Source organism: Cottoperca gobio, chromosome 5, assembly GCF_900634415.1.
Source record: "Cottoperca gobio chromosome 5, fCotGob3.1, whole genome shotgun sequence".
NCBI classification, from domain to species: domain Eukaryota; kingdom Metazoa; phylum Chordata; class Actinopteri; order Perciformes; family Bovichtidae; genus Cottoperca; species Cottoperca gobio.
The window spans coordinates 5,509,400-5,529,988 of record NC_041359.1 but is presented as its reverse complement, the minus strand read 5'-3'; the positions used below and the strand labels follow the sequence as shown (position 1 = coordinate 5,529,988).

Here is a 20,589-nt window from a genome sequence, read left to right as displayed (position 1 = left end):
GAGGCTTTTTTTACCCCGACAATACAATTGCATGGGCTGAGCCCTACATGTCCAACCGCAGTCTAAAGTAATTCCCGCAAGTGCACACACACAATCCAGGGGATTATAAATCACAGGCACTTGGGAAAGGTTTCAGCTGACTACGGCTGATGTTTATGGTTTTCTATGACTGGATCCAGCTGTTTGGAGCCGCACAATGCCCCGAGAGGCGCAGTCAATTTGGCAGATTAGCGTATTGACGGATGTTGTGCCATCCATCACGCAATCAATATGTTTTATTTTAATCCCTTCAAATGTTTACTCAGGAATCTGGATACAGGACGCCTCTCTCCCCAGGCTCCAGTGGCTATTATACATTATCACCACCTTTCTTATTACACCTCCTCTCCATCCCCTCCTATGTCTTCTCTCTACCCGCTAGGGATGACTTTTTGGCCATCCGCTCAAAAGCAACACTCAGAAAGTGCAATAGGATATGCTCCCCCTCTTCAAGTAGGGCAGCCAAATCGAGCAATCAGACAAGACATCCATCACTATCCTGTGGGGCGGAGTAAATGACCTTGATGTAGTCTTCACACTCAATTTCAGATACCCTTGGGCTCCATTATGGGGAGATTTAAGCAGTGAGATAGCAGCCGGCCTTCACATTTGATTCTTACGATACTAGATGTGATAAGTGTGTGATCCAGCGCAGAGAAAGAGGGGAGGTACAGCAGGCGGTGAGATTGAGAGGATGAGTCAGCAGGTGATGAAAGCACGGCAGATATTAAGATGGAGTAAGAGGGCTCCAGGAGATGAGAGGAGGAGATGGTTGGAAATAGCTGGAAGAGCGAGCACGTAGACGGTGGCTGTGGATGGGAGAGGATAAATTGCTTTTCAAGGACTTTGTCACCCCCCGAAACAGAACACAAAAAACAACAGTACTCCAGCCAGAGTAGACCAATATAAGAGTCATTTTCAGATGAGAAAAAAAAAGATCTCAAGAGAGATCCATCCCAGAAGCAGCACATGAGTGAATTTAAGCATCTGTGAATGTAAAAGCCTGGTGCTCTTTTCTACTAGCTAGGGAAGAAGAAAGTCTGCCTCCCCCCTCCTCAACTCTCTCCGCTTATTGGTGGAAGAAAAAAAAAGTATGCACAGATGAGGGCTCACCAATGAAAAGATGTTTGCATACCAACCACACACACAGGAGTTTGGTGCACGACATCACAGCAGCAAAAAAAGCGAGTTTTGATGTAAAGTGATTCAGACAACGGTTTCCTTTTATTTTCACTTTTCGCCTTTGATGGATCCTTCCGTTCCTACCAGTCAGGAGGAATGAGCTGCTTTAGAGCAGCAGCCACACAAGCCGCTCCCCTGGGAGTTCATTTGAGAAACACCACCTGCAGGTTTGAGTGGCATCATTAACAAAGGTCAGATGTGCTCACTGTGAAATTATACACACATGAATTTCTCATTGACTTGTTAATACACCTGATTTCCTCGACAGCTTGCCCTTTGCTGTCTTCCAGGGGGAGAGTCAGACAAGAGCGCACCACGTGGGCGTCATGCATTTGATTTAATGAAGAAGCTGTTGACACTTTACACTTGAGTTAAACAAGCATGTTAATAAATTCAACATCATTAACAATGCAAGCGGCAAAACACATCAATATAGGATATTCTGAGTGTACAGTAGATTGTGTTGATCGCTGTCTGAGGCTGCATGATGTCATCTGTGCTTTAATTTTTTTTATAATGTTTTCATTTAACATAATCTTACATTTTTATTGTAATTCTTTGTCATAAGCCAAAAGGTCAAGTGATGTAAATGAGTGAATGAATTTATATGTGTATAGCAATTAAAACAGGGGCCTGTTCTTCAATGTGGACAAACTAATGGAGAGAGAGAGGTGTCCCCCGGCAGTCTAAGCCTAAAGCAGCATAACTAGGGGCTGGTCCAAGGCAAGCCTGAGCCAGCCCCTAACTATAAGCTTTATCATAAAGGAAAGTCTTTAGCCTGCTCTTAAATGTGGAGAGGGTGTCTGCCTCCCAAACACAAACTGGAAGCTAGTTCCACAGGAATGACATCTGAATAACATTGAGGGAATTAACAGGTATAATGTTAAGCATGTTCTCTATCTTAGTCTTCTTATAGTGTAATTTGAAGGGGATGTCATTAGTTCTGCAGGCCATAAACCAAAGTAATTGACAAATTAAAATGTTAGACCTGATGACGGCACTAGATGAAAAATTTATCCTGAGGGGGACATAAATGTTTTGTAACAAATTTTATGAGAGTCCACCCATTTCCCTCAAAAACACAAAATGTCAATTTCATGGTGACATTAGAGGAAGAGCCTGGGGACCATCAAAGTTGTTAGGACTCGTGCTCTGGGGGCCATAAAGTTCTATACAAAATATCATGGCAATCTATCCAAAAGGTATTGAGATATTACTGTCTGGACCCAAGTGGTAGACTGATAAACCCACATTGCCAGACCATCCATATAGCATGACTGAAAAATCTAATTAGTGTCAAATCATCAACAATTAAATCAAACTCTGTCAACCACGTTTAAGGAACAGGACCCATCATTCTGATTTATTACATGGGGAAACACACCAATAAGATATTCATACATTTCCACATATCACAGATAGCTTATCACCAGAGGTCAAAGCACTACCAGATAAATCCTATAAGTGCATCTCTCTAATGGTCCCACATAGCATGAACAATTTGCGGTCATAACATTGTGAGAAGGTCTGTCATGTGAGAAGAAACACACCATTAAGAGTCAAGCAGCTGTGTCGGATCAGACTTTTACACAGCCCACTGCTTTGTCATGTCAGAGAAGGTTGTGGCTTGTCCTTGTCCACTGAAGCGAGTGTTTGCACAGTGGAAACAGGCCCAGGGCAGGTTATGTGTGTGCTGCACTCATCCATGTAACTGTAACATATAAAATACTACTCGGTGCTTGTACTTTTCTTCCTTGAGAGCGAGTGTTACATGCTCATGTGGTTGAAATGCAATCATGATAACACAGTGGAACCGGGATAGATGCTACAGCACTGTGTCATCGCAACACGAAATAAGACTCGGAATGCACAAGGGAGAAAAACGAAGAATTACGAAGGCTCCGTGTGTTAAAACTGAATGATCTTATCAGGATTAGAATTATATTCTGTGTTTATGTTTCTGTCCCTAGGTATACTGTGAACAAAATAGCTTGGTGTTCACATAAGAAAACTAGAATGCATTCGCCACGGCCAAATGCCCTATCTCTAGTCTAAAGTGAACAATAATGAGTATCCGCCCCGTGATATGGAACCGCTCCAACATTTAATGGCTTCTTCCTTGGCCCATGATAATTCAAATCTGGCCAGTATTTTTTCCTTATTAATCCTGCTGACAGACAGACAGATAAAACAACTGAAATGGAAAACATATCCTCCTTGGCGGTGGTGATAATGGGCTTGCAAACAAAATGTGTCTTTATTGAATTCAGTTCACTTACAGTTAAAATATTTTGTCAATAGTCACAAATTAAATGTTGCCTGCAACTTGTCATGTGATCAAGCAACAATGTCATGTGATTGCATTTGAATATGGTAAACATTATATCTGCTAAACACTAACATTATCACTCATCGTGAGCATGTTAGCATTTAACTTAAAGCACTGCTTTGTCAGCTGCAGACTTTCACTTGCAACTCCATCTGCCTTCAAGTTCAAGTGTTGTTGTAAAGAGCAATGGACCTCCAACATGGTGACCAGATGAGGTGTTAGGTCACTTGGAAGTTAGTCTTGCATAACCAGACCTATTGTTTTAGTGCTGTGCCAGCACTGGAGGAAGGTCTGGCTAAATGCATCATGATTACAACTCAAGTGTAAATAAATGCTCTACGTGGTTTGTATTTATTTAAGCTGATCACAATTGTCTTCAGTGGTGCTAAACCCAGGATGCAACAACGGTGCTATTGCAAAAAACATAGCGGAGATAGTGGAGGGGAGTTGAATTCCGTCTGAAATAGGCGGCCGACGTAAGGCCTCAATGCAAAGTCTACATTCTGTGAGTCAGACTACTTTAAAGTCCTCAAGAGGTAGATACAGATTTGTTAACAGCCAGCCAAGCTTACCTAGTTAAAGTAAGTTACAAAGCTCACACTATGTCATTGTGACTCAACCTATTATCCTCACAGACAGATAAAATGAAACATGCACAGTTCATGTTCACAGTGATTTCCATTAAGTAAAAAGTCCCCATTAACTTGATTTATGGTCACTCAAATAACAAATGTGGAGATAATGTGTAATAATGATGCCAAACACACAAAACAATAGCGAACAATTGGACAGCAGCACAACATACTTTTCCTATTAGGTTCTAAATAGACATATCACAGTTTGGAAGATGACAAGATGCTCGTTTTCTCTCGAAACTGTTCAAGGTCTGCTCTCTATTAGATCCTGTCACGATGCCTTCTGTCACATTCTTGCATCCTCCAACAGGCTGGACAGTTGTGAGACTGCCAAGCTGTACATTTCAAGAATGAGGCTCTTAGGCTTCTCTCTCTCTCTCTCTCTCTCTCTCTCTCTCTCTCTCTCTCTCTCTCTCTCTCTCTCTCTCTCTCTCGTACACCCATGCTCATACATAGTCTCTGTCTTTCTCAAACTCACACCCATCTTCATTTCTCTCATCTCTCTCTCTCGCTCTCTCGGCCTCTCTCTCCCTCTCTCTCTTCTCTCTCTCCTCGCTCTCTCTCTCTCTCTCTCTCTCTCTCTCTCTCTCTCTCTCTCTCTCTCTCTCTCTCTCTCTCTCTCTTTTTCTCTCTCTCTGTTCTTTAAGTTGCTACAAGCTCTTCAAAAACATAGAAAAATATTTTCTGAAATAAGCTTCCTTGCAGAGGGTTAGATGAGTAGATTGATCTTGTGTCTTTATGCTAAATATGAAGCAGGGGCTTCGTTGGTTTAATTCATACTTTTTATGGAGTTACGTGCTGTTTTTCTTCTCACTTTCAGTCCATATGCTATGCTAGTGTGATATATGTGATTTCAATCTTCTCATCACCCCACAAGAGAGTGAATTACATTTTTTCTCAACATTTTGAACCATTCTTTTAATGCTACATAGTACTCACCATGTAAAGACATTGCCATATTTGCCTATCAATGCAATAATTAGAAAAGAAAATAACAGAAAAGCTTATCCAGAAGCACTACAGGTTTTATAAAATAAGTAGTTCTGAGTAATAAGCATTTGTAGTGAGTTCCACTTGACCCCTTAAGGCGAAGTGACATATTATCTCTTAATTCTGTCCACTTGAAAAAGGTCCTGACATTTCTAACTTTACCCAGGCTGAGGGGAGGTGTGTGAGCAAGTGTGCACTGTTTGTCGACCAACAAGTGAATCCACAAGTGAGGCTAGCCTCCCACAGATATGTGAAGGCTGGAGTCTCCTGACTCACCCGCAGAGATAAATGCTGTGTGGGTGGGCGGGCACCTCAATGATTTTTGTGTTGGAGAGATTAGTTCACGTTATGGTTGCACACTCAGGGCTGGGATATATTAAAGAGGAGCAAATCCCACTCTCCCATCACCCTCCCTCTCTGTTCATAGAGATCAGAGGATGGGCTGGACCAGGCTGCAAACAGATGTATTACCAAAAATATGCATCTCAAGTCTTTTGATCTAATGTTATTCAAGTGAGGAAATACGTCCATCTTTTATCTTATGGTGTTCACTCAGCCAATTAATGTTGTCTGTTTCATTAAGTCTGTTGCACAGGGTCCTTGGGTTACGCTGCTGTTGAATATGCTTTCTTGAATGAAGTATCATTTTCTTAATTGATTGATCATCCATGTTCTGCTTTGTCTCAAGATATTGACACTTGATTATTGCTTGCACTGGTCATTGTTTACAGTTGGATTAGCAGTTTGAGGCGTGAGAATGGAGTTGGAATTGAGAGGCGTCTGTGACCAGATTTTGTATCTGCCTTCATGTGTAAATATCTGTTTATAGAGCTGAATAAAAAGTGAAATCGTCGTTAGACGATGGCTGGTTCTGAGATTGCATTTCGTACAATGTGTTCCGCGATGTTGGCGGAGCACATTGTCTGATAACCACATCTTTCCACACGTACTGTTTACCTGCTTACAACCACAGCACGCTTCAACGTGATTGGTTAATAGCCCTCAGACTGCAAACGGAAACCAGAACACTTCCAATACCAAAATCTTGTTCCATTGACTACAGATTCTGCATTCATATACAAATATCTGTTTATAGAGATTACTTTAAGACGATCTCTCCTCAAAGGCATTCATGGTGTGTACTTAGTTTTACACACAAGTGACAAAAGTAGTTGTGTGAAGAGTGAAAAAATAGAGCACACCTGGCCAATCACTTGCATGATAAAACACCTATTATCAATAATAAAAAGAAAAGTTGAAACACAACTTCAGAGAGATCAAAGTCTCCACTCAGCACACACATTTTCAACCCGTGCTCAAGGTCAGCCAAAGCAGCCGCTCTGCCAAGGTTCAGAGTTCAACAGCCCTTGTGCACAAGTAAATGGATTCACCTTAACAACGGTTATCCAAGTGCAAGCTGGTTATCTTTAAATTGCAGAGCCACTCAGCTCACAGGCAGCCTGCAGATAGTTTTATTCCACATTATCAGTTCTTATCTGATCTGACACTGTTCCCACAGCTTGACACAACATAAAGGTACAACATGTGTATTCCATTGCTCTGATGTCAGGAAAATCCACTGAGCTGCCAATCAAGTTGCGGCAGTTGACGATGGCGAAGCTGAGGCCCCACATTCTGTAAACTTGATGACACTTAAGTCTTTTTCTGCTTTTTACTCCTTGTTAACATGCTTGCTGGAATCTTTCATTAGCCCCAAGTCTGGCTCGTTGATAAGAATCAGAAGAAGTATTTCCAAGAAACTATAAAGACAGCAGAAACTTCAGACAGCTGCTTTTTTGAAGTCGTGCTAGACTGACAGTGATTTTCCTCCCCCCCTCCTCTCCATCCTTTCCTCTCCCCCAAAGCCCCCATGTTTTCCCCTCTCCGTTGATGCCGTGTGTCAGCTGGGAGGCACGGCGCTGAACCATGCAGATGTAATCTACACCTCTCCGTGCCAGAGAACAGCGATTGAATCGCGCCGGGCGGCCAATCCATGACATGCTGACAGGATCGGCATTGCAACACATGTGTGGGTATCTGCTTTCATGTAACTCATCCCAGGGGGGAGGGAATGTGGTAGGAGGCCAAGTATTGTAGTGTGTGTAGGGGTGGAAAGGAGAGGCGCTGGAAAACGCTGCACGACTGGGTGGGACGTACATGGATTGGCTGACACCACGTTAAAGAGATCTGCAAAGCCAAGCTGGGTGGAGATAAAAAAGAAAGCCACGAGTGAGAGGGCGAGGGGGAATGTGTGAGAGACAGAGCATGGAATAGAAAGAGCAGGTGAAAGGAAGTGCGGCAGACTAACTGGGAAGGTGCCTTAGATGAAACATGGCAGGATGATCAGGGTGGAAAGTCCGTGTGTTTGTTTGCTTAGGACATGTCAACAGAAGCAGTAGAACTGACACTGCCGAGCAAATTTAGAAAAGGAGAGGTGTGTGTTTCTGTGTTTACGCTCAAGCAGAAGCTTTTATCTGAGGTTAGATCCTGTATCGGTGGTGTCAGGGGAGCTAGTCAGCGAAGCGCTCAGGGAATACGAGCATGAGAAACCTTTGTTCACCGTCTGGTTGCAACATTCTAACATCCGTGAGGCATCATTAGTCTGAGGCTGCTCTACTCTGAGCCAAGAGGGGCAGAATCGTGGACTTGACATGAAGGCTGAAGGGCACCTCCTGTGAACACAAGGCAGAGCAAACACAGGTACCGCCTTGGAGGTTCTGCTCAGAGGTTTCCCCTTTTCTCTTCGGATGAAGCTCTGATCTGCTTGCCGCCGCAAAAAGGAAACAAAGAGCAATGATTGTTCAAACTACCACTGCTTGAAATGAAGTGATAAACCAACAGCTTGTTGACACCAACCAAAAGAGCTTTACGCACTTTATTTTGATTTCCATCCTGCGCTGCTTTGTTTCAGAAGTCTCAAAAGAGCCGCTCAGTTCCCCAAAAGCAGATCAGGATAGAGGCGAATACATATACAGCAGTCGAAGAGGGAGAACGCCAGAATGCAACATTGTCGGCTTGTTGTTTCCAAGTCCCCTAGCACCTAAAGGTTCCTTCCAGCACATTCTCTCACTGAAATATTAATCGTGTTTGACAGCCGTTTTAGCAATGAAAACAAACACAAGACTGGAGCTGGAACGCTCAAACGTGGACTGGCTCAGAACAACTGTCGTGTGCAAGAGGAGAGCGGGCTCGAAACAGCGCAACATGGAAGCAGCCTCATTACAAAATGCACTGTCGTTTAGCAGTGTGAAATGTGGACGGGCGGTACTGTATCTCATCTGTCACGTCTTAGGGGGGTAGCATTGTAATGTCTAAGTGGAAAAGTAAAATAGTAAAATGTACATTCAGATATCAGCAGATCAAAGTGTGAAGAAGCCTCATGAGTGGCCGCTCTTCCAGGTGACTCAACTCCACGTTACCCACACGCCTGCGAATCCAACGCACTTAACAAGGTGGTATAACGATGAGAGGTTTTCTCGCACAAACACACACACACACACACACACAAACACACAGCTCTAGCACGTCAGAGGCAATTTGCAGCATTAAGCCGCCTGATAGCACATGTCCACTGAGAGTTAGGGAGTGATTTAACGGACATTGCCCACACCAATTAGAGTGAATCAGCCAGGCAACGCTACTGACGACAAGTGGATGCCGGCGCTGTCAACACGCAGCCACACACATGCGCTCCCACACACTGCGGAAAAGGGGGTATTTCACTGTTTCTTTTGTGATTAGGAGCATGAACATAGCCCATTTAGATAATCCCTCCCTGTCAGTGCTGTCAGCCTGAGACACTGACACATCCCATGCACTCATTCCCTCATTACCATACGCCACTCATTTCAAGAAGGGTCGACTACAAAGCCCCGAAGAATGAACTGAAGGGAACGGCCACCTGCTTCCCTTTTTCCGCGAGCGCCTGAGCCGCTCCTCGTCTCTTCACTGTCCAAGCATGGAGCGACATGATACAGTACGAAGGCCACAAAAGGGAGAGCAGAGCCGCACCAGGCAACACGGCCGGTGAGAGAAAGAGGGTGCACAAAAGGATTTCTATTTGCACGTCCATAGGAGGGGTCAGGCCCTAGAGAGCACCTGATTAATTTCTTCTTGAGGGCTATTAATCTTTTCAAGCACCAGAATCACTTTGCCTCTCAGGAGCGGGAGGGGAGATTGAGTTTTCTATTACAATCAACTAGAGGCAGCATGAGAGGGGGCAGCGACCACACTGTCCTTGCTGCTGCCTTTCCCATTTGAAACAAAAACAAGGGAGGGGATGCATTATCACATTAGTGAGATAATTTCTTTTTAATTTCTATACACAGTGGGGCAAGCAAATGGTTCACTTAATCTTCAGACATAAAACCTGGATGATTTCAAATGAGTCCATGTGTTAGTTCATATGGTCACATTCTTCTTCTCTACACATACAACAGATGGCATTTTAAGTCCTAAACCTCTCATATGTTACTTGCTTTTAGTTTTGCATTTCTATGCAGAATGGTTACCCACATTAGGATAATGTGTTTCTGACCGTTTTTTTGTCCGCAAAATGCGATTAAGATGCTTTACAGACGTCCCATACGTCAGGAGACAAGGTTGAAAACTCCCAGGAAAACTGGTAATTTGACCTTGGGTTAAAGATATACTTTGCTTACCTATTTGGTGAGAGTTAGACAGGAAGATCAATACTTCTCTCATATTTTCCCATTAAATATGACGTGAAGTGAATAAATGAATAAATAATAATAAGGAGTTGGTTAGCGTAGCATAAAGACTGGAAACGGGGAAACAGCGAGCCCGACTCTTTTTTTAACAGTAAAATAGAAATATGTCTACCGATAACACAGCAACCTCGGAAGCCAACCTTTTTGATACTGAGAGCTACTTCAAGGGTACTGAATAATACGAAGGGCTACTTGTTTGATACAAACTTCCTGAATAAGATAGTTACACGGTTCACCTTGAATGAATGATAATATTATCATTAATAATAATCATAATAAATATTCATATATGTGAAGAGACTGTCTGATCACATGTTAATGTTAATTATTCCTCACAATGATTATTAACAATGATTTATGGTAGGAAACAGATATTTAAACATGCAACATTATTTATTTATGTTCTCAATCTATTTCAACATTTGAAAGTCAGAGTTATCACATCTCTGATATTTCTGTAAATATCTTTATTGACAGTTTTGTATGAATGAGCACATTATTATTAGTAGCATTTTGTTCAAAATCACACCGGTTATATTTTAGTACAAGTATCACTTCTGTAACATTTTATAGGAAATCATTAACTGTCACATCTTCAGATCATATCCTGTTTGTACAAACCACTAACTTTGTAACATCGGAGAGAGAGGAGATGACATCGGAACCTTTCTTCTCGTCTTTGAACAGTGTTTTCAATAACATCATTGACCCTTTCAAGACCTCTCCGTCTGAAAAGGCTTTCTTGTACTTTATTAAATAATGTGCAGCTCTAAATGAAGCTCCCGATGCTTTCTGTGACTTATTGACCGGCCTGGTGAAAAGAGATGCTGCTGCCCAAAGCTGCTTTAACTCTCGGCTTGTTCTGCCCGCAGTGCTGCAGGTGGGTAGTTAATTAATTAGTTCGTTAATTAGTTAGTTAGCATGGTAGCTTTGTGACACGTACCGAAGTGTCTCCACATTGTGCCGCTTTGCCGTCGCCCCGCAAATGAGACATACACACTTTTCTTTCGCTGTTGTAAAAAATCATTCTTCCTCCCAATCATTGTGAAAATGGTTAGTTTTCTTTCGCTTCTCTGCCATGTTTAGCGTAAACAACGCAGCCTAGCGCCCCACCGTAGCTGCTCCCACTAGCTTGTCTCAGCGAGAAGGGAAATGGAGATTTAGCTTACAGGGTTCATATATACATAAAACATTTTAGTTTTTTAAATTCTATATTCAATATTGTCATTTTAAAATAAAGAATAATTCAAGTGTTATTGATTTTATTTCAAACAGCAAAACAATTAAATACACATTTTAGACGGAGCTCCGTGGCATACCTGTCAACCCTCCCGTTTTTTCCAAGGATTATCCCGTATTTTTACTTCTATTCCGTTTTTCTCCCGTTTAAATATTTTCCCGTAATTATCCCGTATTTTTAACCTTTCAAAAAAAAAGTGGCCTCCGGTAAAGCAGATGGAAGTATTATGTTTAACTTTAGCTGAAAAACGTTATCCGCCAGTAAACACAGAAGAAAACATATGGATGAGAGTCACAGTGAACGGGAGATAGATGGAGACGCAGTTGTACCTGCCAAACAAGTTAAAACTTTATGTAAGTACCAAATGGGAGGAGACCTTCCCTTATTTATTAAAAGCAGAGTCGGGCAAACTCGTGCTTTTTGTAAAGTGTGCCATTCAGATGTTAGCATTGCACACGGCGGAATAAGCGATGTTCGCCAGCAAGAAAAATCGTCCAAGCACAAACACAAACATGCCAAGAGGCACAAAAACATACACTGTCAATGACTTAATTTGTGACAAGAACTGTTTCGGAGGCAAACCAAGTGAGCAAAGCTGAGGGAATAGATGTCGATGCTTTGCGCCAAAAATAATGTAGCCTTCAGCTTCTGCGTTGTTTTCAGTCGCAGAGTATGTGTTTGTGTTTCCCAACTCTGACATCACATGGAAGTCCTCATCGGGGGAAACAAAAGCCACACAACTCATCAATCATCAAATAAATTGATGATAATAAGTCATCAAATAAAATGCATAAATCTTATAAACATGTCTGTATTTCCTGAATGTATATACCCGTCCCTAATGTGTTTACATTGGCTGCTGAGAGCTGTTAAAATATGGGCGGAGTCCGGCAAAATCTTTTCCCTTATTTTGAAATTCCAATGTTGACAGGTATGCTCCGTGGTGACTAGTGCTACTTTTAGAACATGCTCTGCGGGCGACTAAGTGCCCGCGTGCACCGCGTTGGCTACCCATGCGATAAGTGTTCTGGTGTGGCCAGCTAATATCAGGGCCAAGACTTACTCCTCTGTGCGCTGCTCATTTTTACAGTTTGCTTAGACGCAAGAATAGTCTGGGCTGAGAGACGACGTCTTCGAAACGGTTGTTTCACAAGTAGTCACTTTACATGCTAATTTTATGGCAATAAAAGGCTAAATCGTGATCACATGATAGTCGATGGGATCCGAGATTGCATTTCCGCCAATGCGTTCGGCCTCTTTTGCTTTCCACACGGACTGTTAATCTGCATTCAACCAAAGCCAGCCCAAATGTGATTGGTCAATACTAACCGCACTACAAACCGAATCCTGAACACTTCCGATACCACAATCTTGTCCCGTTTCCTACAAATGCTGCATTCATATGCATATATGTCTTTAGACATTAATACTACAGAAGCTCACTATGCCAGACTATTTCTTGGCTGGTTGCACTGAATTCCTAGAGTGAAATGTATCTTCTTATCTAACTTTCGGCAAGAAAGTGAACAAGCATAGAAACAAAAATGTAAATTTATTCCAAAAAGATTATTTTGTCAAACTACTATTTCCAAGGCCAAGGATGAGCTACTGCATGCAATTGTTCCTTTTTTATATTCTTATTAAAGATATTCCGATGGCGGCTAGAGAGGACTTGGCCTTGACCTGTCCTCTAGAATTTTACTTTACATTCTCCAGGTGCATATAAAGTATGCAAGTAAGTATGTGAACAATGCAGCTGTTGGTAAAAATCTAATGTCACGAGTCTTAGTAGCCTTTCGTTATTAGAAATGTGTTGTTGCTAATGGGCTAATTACCACAGTGGCCCACATGAGTTCTGAACACATTACTCCACTTTCATAGACCCTTGGGGGTCAAAGGGCACACTCACTACACGGGTAAGGGGCTAATTTATCAAATCTAGGTGAAAATAGAGCATCGACATCACATTTATTACTGCCTTGTATAATTTATCATCTACGTTCATTAAACCACAGCCTAGTCTCTTGAAAAATGTCCGTTGGTGAGGAGTATTAATTGCAGAAGAACCAAGTGAAGTGCCGAGCTTGGCCGCGGATCCCCCGGTCAGGCTCCGAGACGTCTGCACTAATGGGGGAATATGGAGGCCACTTTAAAATGAAAAACGGCAACAGAGCCCGGTGTCACTTAATCAATGTGAAACCCCAGTGGGGCGAGGGAAACGTCGCCTGCGGGGGCCGCGCAGTCCCTGTACTCATGTCCCCAGAACGAAGGGGGTTTTAAATGGGCCGGCTCTCACGATGCAACTCGTCTCAGTCACAGAGATGATGGCGCTCGCTCCCAAGGGGGTGTTGCAAGGAGGTTGTCTCTTCTTGGGAGGTGTTTAACGACACCATCCATCTCGGTAACACAACAGACTCCGCCTACCTAAAGAAGCCATCATCACCGCTGGCTCCTGAGCTGCCTTCACTCATGCGGGATGAAATTCGCCTTGAAAAAACCTGAGGCAACACTGTGGCAGTGCTTGATCAGTCACTCCTTAAGTCAGGTTTGACCCATCAGGATCACAAAACCGGACAAATTTGGCAAATTTCTGTCTTCCTCAATTACAGAAATCAACGCACTCAGGGGACACAAATTGAAATCTATTTTACTGCAGGGTAAGTGGATATTGCCACTGTTGCCAATGTATGACATCTTCACGCCTGAGCTGGCCAGTGTCAGTTAGTCTCTGCTGGCCCTCTGCTCCTCCATCTCGTGGCTGCCTCGGGCCCCGGGGTGCTCTTATCTCTCAAACAAACGGCTCCCGTGCCGCAGCCTTCGCTCGCAGCCCTCATCTGTCTGTCCTGACATGTGCTTCCTTGTTTGTTTTCTCTCGCCTGCTAGACACTGCCGATGATATTGAGCAGTGTTGATGGCGCTCCTCCATTCATGCCAGATGAATCAATCACTACTGCGTGGTCCGCAGTCCCGTTTAGTGCAGACAGTCTTTTCCACTTCAATCAATGCTTTAGAAAAGAAGGTTAGTGCTTTTCCTTCCATTTATTAGGAAAGAAAGGCTCCCTAAAAGTAGCTCTGCCAGCCACTTTGGCAGAGCGATGTACAACAATGAACGATTGCCAGCTCCCTGGAATGACATTTCTGTTTGGTTTATTCCAGCCAAAAATGGATGGACTCAATTTGTTAATATGAGTATTAAAATATACATGGGTAGTGAAGAAGTTCTACTCTGGTAGCACCGTTCACAAACTCCGTTGCATTACTTTTAATAACTAAAATAGTTCATATAAAATCAAACAGTCTATAAGAGTAAACATATTTTGGTACAGCATGTACGCAGCTTGGATATAGAGCAGCAGTCGCATGAGTCCAATAAAACATGAGGCTAGGGCTGCAACTCACAAATAATTGATTACTCGTTTGATCTTTAACATGTCAGAAAATAGTGAACAATGTCCATCCCGGTTTCTCAAAGTCCAATGTGATGTTTTTAAATGTCTTGTTTTGTCAGTCCAAAACCCAAAGATATTCACTTTAATATGATATAAAACAGAGAATCAAAAGAAATCTACATTTTTTGCATTAAAATTTACTTAAAAGATTAATTGGTTACTAAAATAGTTGCCATTATTTTTCTGTCGATCGACTCATCTATTGCAGCTCTACATGAGGCAAGACAGAAGGAGAAGGCTGCCTCTAATTCTTCTTCTATCCTCTAATGAAGCATACAAAAGCACACACTTGCTCATTAAACAATCATATCAATATAAAGTAGGGATTTTAATGAGGCTTAGCAAGTTGATCAAATAAGAGGAAATCATTCTTTGTAGACATAAAGTCCTTTAGAGGAGGGTCAAAGCTCTAAAAATCATACAGAAATGCAAGGAATTATAAACTAAATAGTCAAACACATCTTACATCGCTTACACGGAGTCAACAGTTCAAAATTCATCAAGTGTCTTTGAGGTTCCACATCACTGTCACTCATCGAGATCCTCCTGTGTTTGGACGATGAGCAGAGGGTTTCTGCGAGGACTCAGCTCTAACAAAGTCCCGCTGCTGCCCCTCCCAGATGTTGCTTCTGTTTTAGCTGCGGTGCCGTTCGCCAGTGAACACGTTCTCTCTGCTTTGTAGGTGCTGCAGTCTTGAAAGATTCTCAGCTCCTCCGCCACCCGTTCCCCCAGCTCCTGGATCAGCCGTCTGGAGCCTTCTGAGGCTGAGGGGAGGTCGTCCACCTCATTCTCCGCTGAGAAGAGTGTGCTCATGGGCTCCTGGGGGATGGGAGAGGCAGCCGGGATGGGTTGGGGTTGTGGAGGGTTGTCCTTAGACATCTCCTCCTCCTCCCCCTCCCCCCCCCCCCTCCTCCTCCTCCTCCTCCTCCCCTCTCGTTGGATTCGGTGCAGCCTTGCCCTTCAGCCTCAGATTCCTCGCTCTCATCTGACGAGTCACTGCTGCTGCTGCTGCTGCTGCTGTCACTAGAAGAGCTGCTGCTGTCACTGTGGGATTCTTCCTCTGCCACCATTGTTGCTGCCTCCTCCAGCTCTTCGAGTTCCAGCTCCAAGTCTTTTTTCTGCAGGGAGGCTTTTTCCAACGTCGCAGCCAACACTGACATCTTTTTGGACCTGTGGAGATAAAGAGTAGGAAAGAAAGACAAGTTAGGAAAGCAAAAAATAGTGCCTCAATATGCATGACTACACGAAGAGGGGGAAAAAAAGAGCTACAACTTCATCAGTGGTACCCGAGAGAGGCAGAGAGACTGACTGATAGACTGGCTCTGCGTACTAAAGACATAGCCACGGGATAACCATCTACAAATCTAATACCCATTAACCATATCCCATTCTCATCTGAATGCTAAGTAGACCACGATTTGCAGAGGCGCGGGGGGCTCAATGAAATATGGAAATATGGATGTTTAATAATGTAGGGAGATGAGCTGCGCTGATACGCGGGGCTCGGGCTCTGACTCTTCCCCTCCCCCATCGCTGCTCTCCCTGCTAGAGGTGATAAGAGACAGAGGGATTACAGAGAGAGGCAGAGCTCCCCCTCCTCCTCAGCACGCACATGCAAACACGCACAGGCTTTCACCTCCGCATTCTGAGAGGCTAAGCCAACAGTAAGAGGCTGCAAGCAGTGCGAGAGGAGAGGGAGCGGCAAGCAGAGGAACCTTTCACACCACACAAGATGGGATTTAAATATTGCATAAGAATGCATTTGTCCTCTTTATTTATGATTTCACGAGCGGGCAACAATTCCTGAGAATTTGATGGATGCCAGAGAGAGAAACAGATCATTTAAAATTGCACAGTTAAGGCTGAAGAGAAAACTTTTTACATTAAAATTAGCACTTATAAGCACGTTTTTCCTAAACACACGAAAATGCGCTAGAAATCGGTGACGGACTCCTTTCCCTTTGCCAGTAGACGAGTATGCCTTTGTGTTTTTTCTGGTGCGTCACATGGCGAACCTGCTGGAAAGCAGGGTTAGTAAACAACGGTGGTTACTCCGTAATTCTTAAAAAAAGATTTGTCGAGTTTGAATGAAGTGTGTTTAAAATAATCAGCGAGGTAAAATGACTTTTTACTGACTGGAGTCTGGTGGCTTTGAGGAGAAGATATTAATTGTAGGTTTTGTACGTTAATAAATGTAATTAATTGTCCAAATCCCTACTGATTTTATTTAATATATATTAACGCATCACATAGCATCGCAACAGAAAAGAGGCGAAACTTTGTGGGTCCAGCCGGGTGCCATGTTTCAATCACTGGCAATCAGAGCTGGAGCCAATAAATAACCATGACTAGTGCAGAGTCATGAATGCCGTATTTTAATCTTTCCCACTGAAGACAAAAGCCGATGTTAATGGGTGTTTTTTTTGTCCAGTGGAAAAGGGGCTTAACAGAATGAACGCAAGCACATTTTGAGAATAAATCCAGCAGAATGGACGCAGGTTACCCTGAATAACCCGACAGCTGTGCACAAAGTCTGACTGCATTACAGTCAATAAAAGGTCTGGACAGAGAATGGCTCAGAGCTGCAGCTCCACAGCTGAGTGTCTACAAAGATTAAGATTAAGAGAATGCCCTCATAAAGCAGTACATTAACCAATGTCCCCATCCCCTAGCTTCAGTTTTATAGCTGTGTCACCACGGAAGACACGGCAGAGAGAGAAGGTGTTTCATTGCTGACGAATGTCCTCCTACAAGGCCCTATTTGTGTAAAGCCATCAGATTGTTTGGAGGCCCCCGCCTGCACATTATTCACGCTGGGAATGCCTGCCATGCTGCCAAAAACTTAAGTGGTTGCTATTTGTCCCCCAGTGTGGTTAGGGCATGTGTGCTGCCCCTATTGCCATGGTGATTACAAGGTGACCTCTGCAGGTCACTGCGATTCAGACTATGTCCATTCAGAATGGGATAAAGTGCGTGTGTGTGTGTGAGTTGCGTGTGGGAAGGGGCTACTCTTCCGCTGCAATTTACATTTTCACACTGGGCTCCTGGTGCCCTCTCTGGCCCAATTAACCCACTGCTGAGCTCGAGGATGGCTCCTCATTACCGTGCAGTCCTAATGAGCTCCTTTTTCAGGAGAGTAAAGTGTTTATGGAAGCAGCGTGTAGGGGCTGTGTATTCATTTAAGACCTCAGGAGGGACTATGTAAACAGATCTTATAGGAATAAGCTGGGGATGTGGGAAAGGAGGGAGATGTCCTTTCTCACATGCACCTTAATCCAAAAATATTTTGGTAGTTTTCTCTGTCACATCGTGGCCTGATTTGAAAACAGTAGCCAACGTCGATTTGCCTGCTAAGATGCTTGGGCAACATGCCAGCTTCAGTCATGGAGCTGCGAGTGCGGCTGAAATACACGACATTCTCAAACTACACAATCTGTAAATCTTATCTAATAAAACCGACAAGACACTGAGAAGAATATACATAGTGAAGAGGAATGTGATTGCTTATTGCACTAAAGGATAAATATGGTAATATTCTATAAAACCAAACTAAACCTATTGACAAGTTGTATATCGTATTCCTCTGTGCCATAGAGCTCCGATTAAAAACACATTAAAGAGCCACACTGTTGCACTCGGTGACATTATTTAACAATCAAAATATATATTTTGACCTGTTTTGAAAGATTTATGTCTTCAGTAGAAACCAATGGGTGAGGCTTAGTGTCAACGACAGGGTAGGGAGACAATCATTGAGATTAAAGATACAATAATTGCTGCTGTAACAACTTTAAAGGTGAGTACTGTCTGATAGTATTATGAACCGCCATCCATCCATCCATCCATCCATCCATCCATCCATCCATCCATCCATCCATCCATCCATCCATCCATCCATCGCTTATCCGGGGTCGGGTCGCGGGGCAGCAGCTCCAGTAAGGAACCCCAATCTTCCCTTCTCCGGGCCACATCCACCAGCTCCGACTGGGGGATCCCGAGGCGTTCCCAGGCCAGTGACAAGATATAATCTCTCGACCGAGTTCTGGGTCTTCCCCGGGGTCTCCTCCCAGCTGGACGTGCCTGGAACACCTCCCTAGGGAGGCAGCCAGGTGGCATCCTTACTAGATGCCTGAACCACCTCAACTGGCTCCTTTCAACGTAAAGGAGCAGCGGCTCTACTCCGAGTCTCTCACGGATGGCTGAGCTTCTCACCCTATCTCTAAGGGAGACGCCAGCCACCCTTCTGAGAAAACACATTTCGGCTGCTTGTACCCGTGATCTCGTTCTTTCGGTCATGACCCAGCCTTCATACCGGCGTGCAATGTTTTAGCATCTGAGAAGTCTTCAGATTCCCAGCTCTCAAACGTCTTGGATTCTATTTCAGGTTTGATTGTACTTTAAGCAACACGCCCCAACCGACGCAGCAACACACTGTCTGAACACCCGCTTATGCACAGCTTTGGGCTGAACACTACAGTCAGCAAGCGGGTATAGTTTACCATATTTACCATCATGCTTTGTGTTAGCATGCAAACATTTGCTAATTATCACTAAACACAAAGTACAGCACAAAGAATGTCATTAGTTACCGCCACCAAGGAGGTTATGCTTTCGGTTCGGTTTGTCTGTCTGTCAGCAGGATAACGGAGAAACTACTGGCACGATTTTCATGACGCTTGGTGGAAGGGGGTAGCATGGGCCAAGGAATCAAAGGGTACACAAATTATTTTTTACTTTTGTTAAGATTGCAAAATAGGTAATTTGGCGATGGCGGAGGTCTGCACTCTCCAAGTGCCCTTCTACATGGTTTTCCAGGTAAGGGAACAGCAAAGTTCTTACAATTTATTCTGAGGGGAGCATGAATGTCTGTACCAAATTTCATGGCAGTGTATCCAATAGTTGACAAGATATTTCACCAAAACCTCAAATGTGAACCTCATGGTGGCGCTAGAGGAAAAGTCTGGGGATTAACAAAGTCATTATGATACACTCACTGTGTGTGTGGAGGGGAAGCAGATTTTTCAATTTATACAAATAGCACATAAATGCACCACATTGGAAGACTCCAAATCAATCGGTGCATTACAAGACGAGTATTGGAGACACTTTATCTCACATGATCAATACCTAAATAAAAATAAAAAAAAAACAAAAAAAACACTGCATTCTTTTGATAACTGAGTCCAGCTACTTTGTGGTTTTCATGTGTGAAAACCACTTAAGACGGACACAATTTGAGCTAAGAGTTGTGCGCAACTTTTTAAACAATGACAAATGGCCTTTTCCCACAGTGACTACAGGATATCAAGACACTAATGCAACCTCGACTAATGAAGATGAGTGTGTGCAGGCTGCTGTATGGAGCCAGTTTAGGTCCCAGGCGCTATAAAAGCCACGTGAGAGCTTCCTGTAGCGAGGCTGAGGCAGAAGAGCCTCCTGCAGCACAGCCACTTCAAAGACTGCCCTGTATTCTCTTTCCCCCGTGGGAAGTCATTATTGAGTTAGCATTGGGGAGGCGCGCTTGTTTTCTCTCCCCTCCCTTGCTCTGTGGTTGGAGAAGCTCAGCCTGCGGTGAATACAAAGGCTCTGTCCAGGAGGGGGAGGGATAATGTTGTACACAATCCAGTCATTACTACACCGCTGTTGTGGCTTGCCTTCATTAAACTCAGAAGGGGTGGCTTTTTCAAGGTTGGAAAACTTCAGGCGAGACAAAGACGCCTCCATCTGCCAATGTCTTTAGATGAGAATGAGATGTGTGCGTGTGCGTGTGTGTGTGTTTGGAAGAGCCCAGCTAAATTACAATCCGACATTTCTTTCATCGGTCTCGTGTTCATATAAAGAGCAACTCATTCAGCACGTCGGTACTCTTGAAAACATCTCAGATAAAGCTCGTCTTCAGATGTATAAATCTGTGTAATATGAGCTCCAGATTCCCTGGATGCACCATTCACTAGCAGAGGAGGATAAAAGCCGACACTGTGAGATGTGATCCGTC

The 20,589-nt window shown here is 43.5% G+C and overlaps 1 protein-coding gene across 1 annotated transcript in view; it reads right to left on the bottom strand.

Annotated features, from left to right (window-relative positions):
* Positions 1-14,378: 14,378 nt before the first annotated feature.
* shq1 (SHQ1, H/ACA ribonucleoprotein assembly factor) overlaps positions 14,379-20,589 on the bottom strand; it is a 41,772-nt gene continuing 35,561 nt past the window's right edge. The window contains 2 exon segments of the mRNA XM_029432651.1: positions 14,379-15,488; positions 15,491-15,764. Of these exon segments, the coding sequence (XP_029288511.1) occupies positions 15,123-15,488; positions 15,491-15,764 (640 nt within the window). The 3' untranslated portion in view covers positions 14,379-15,122.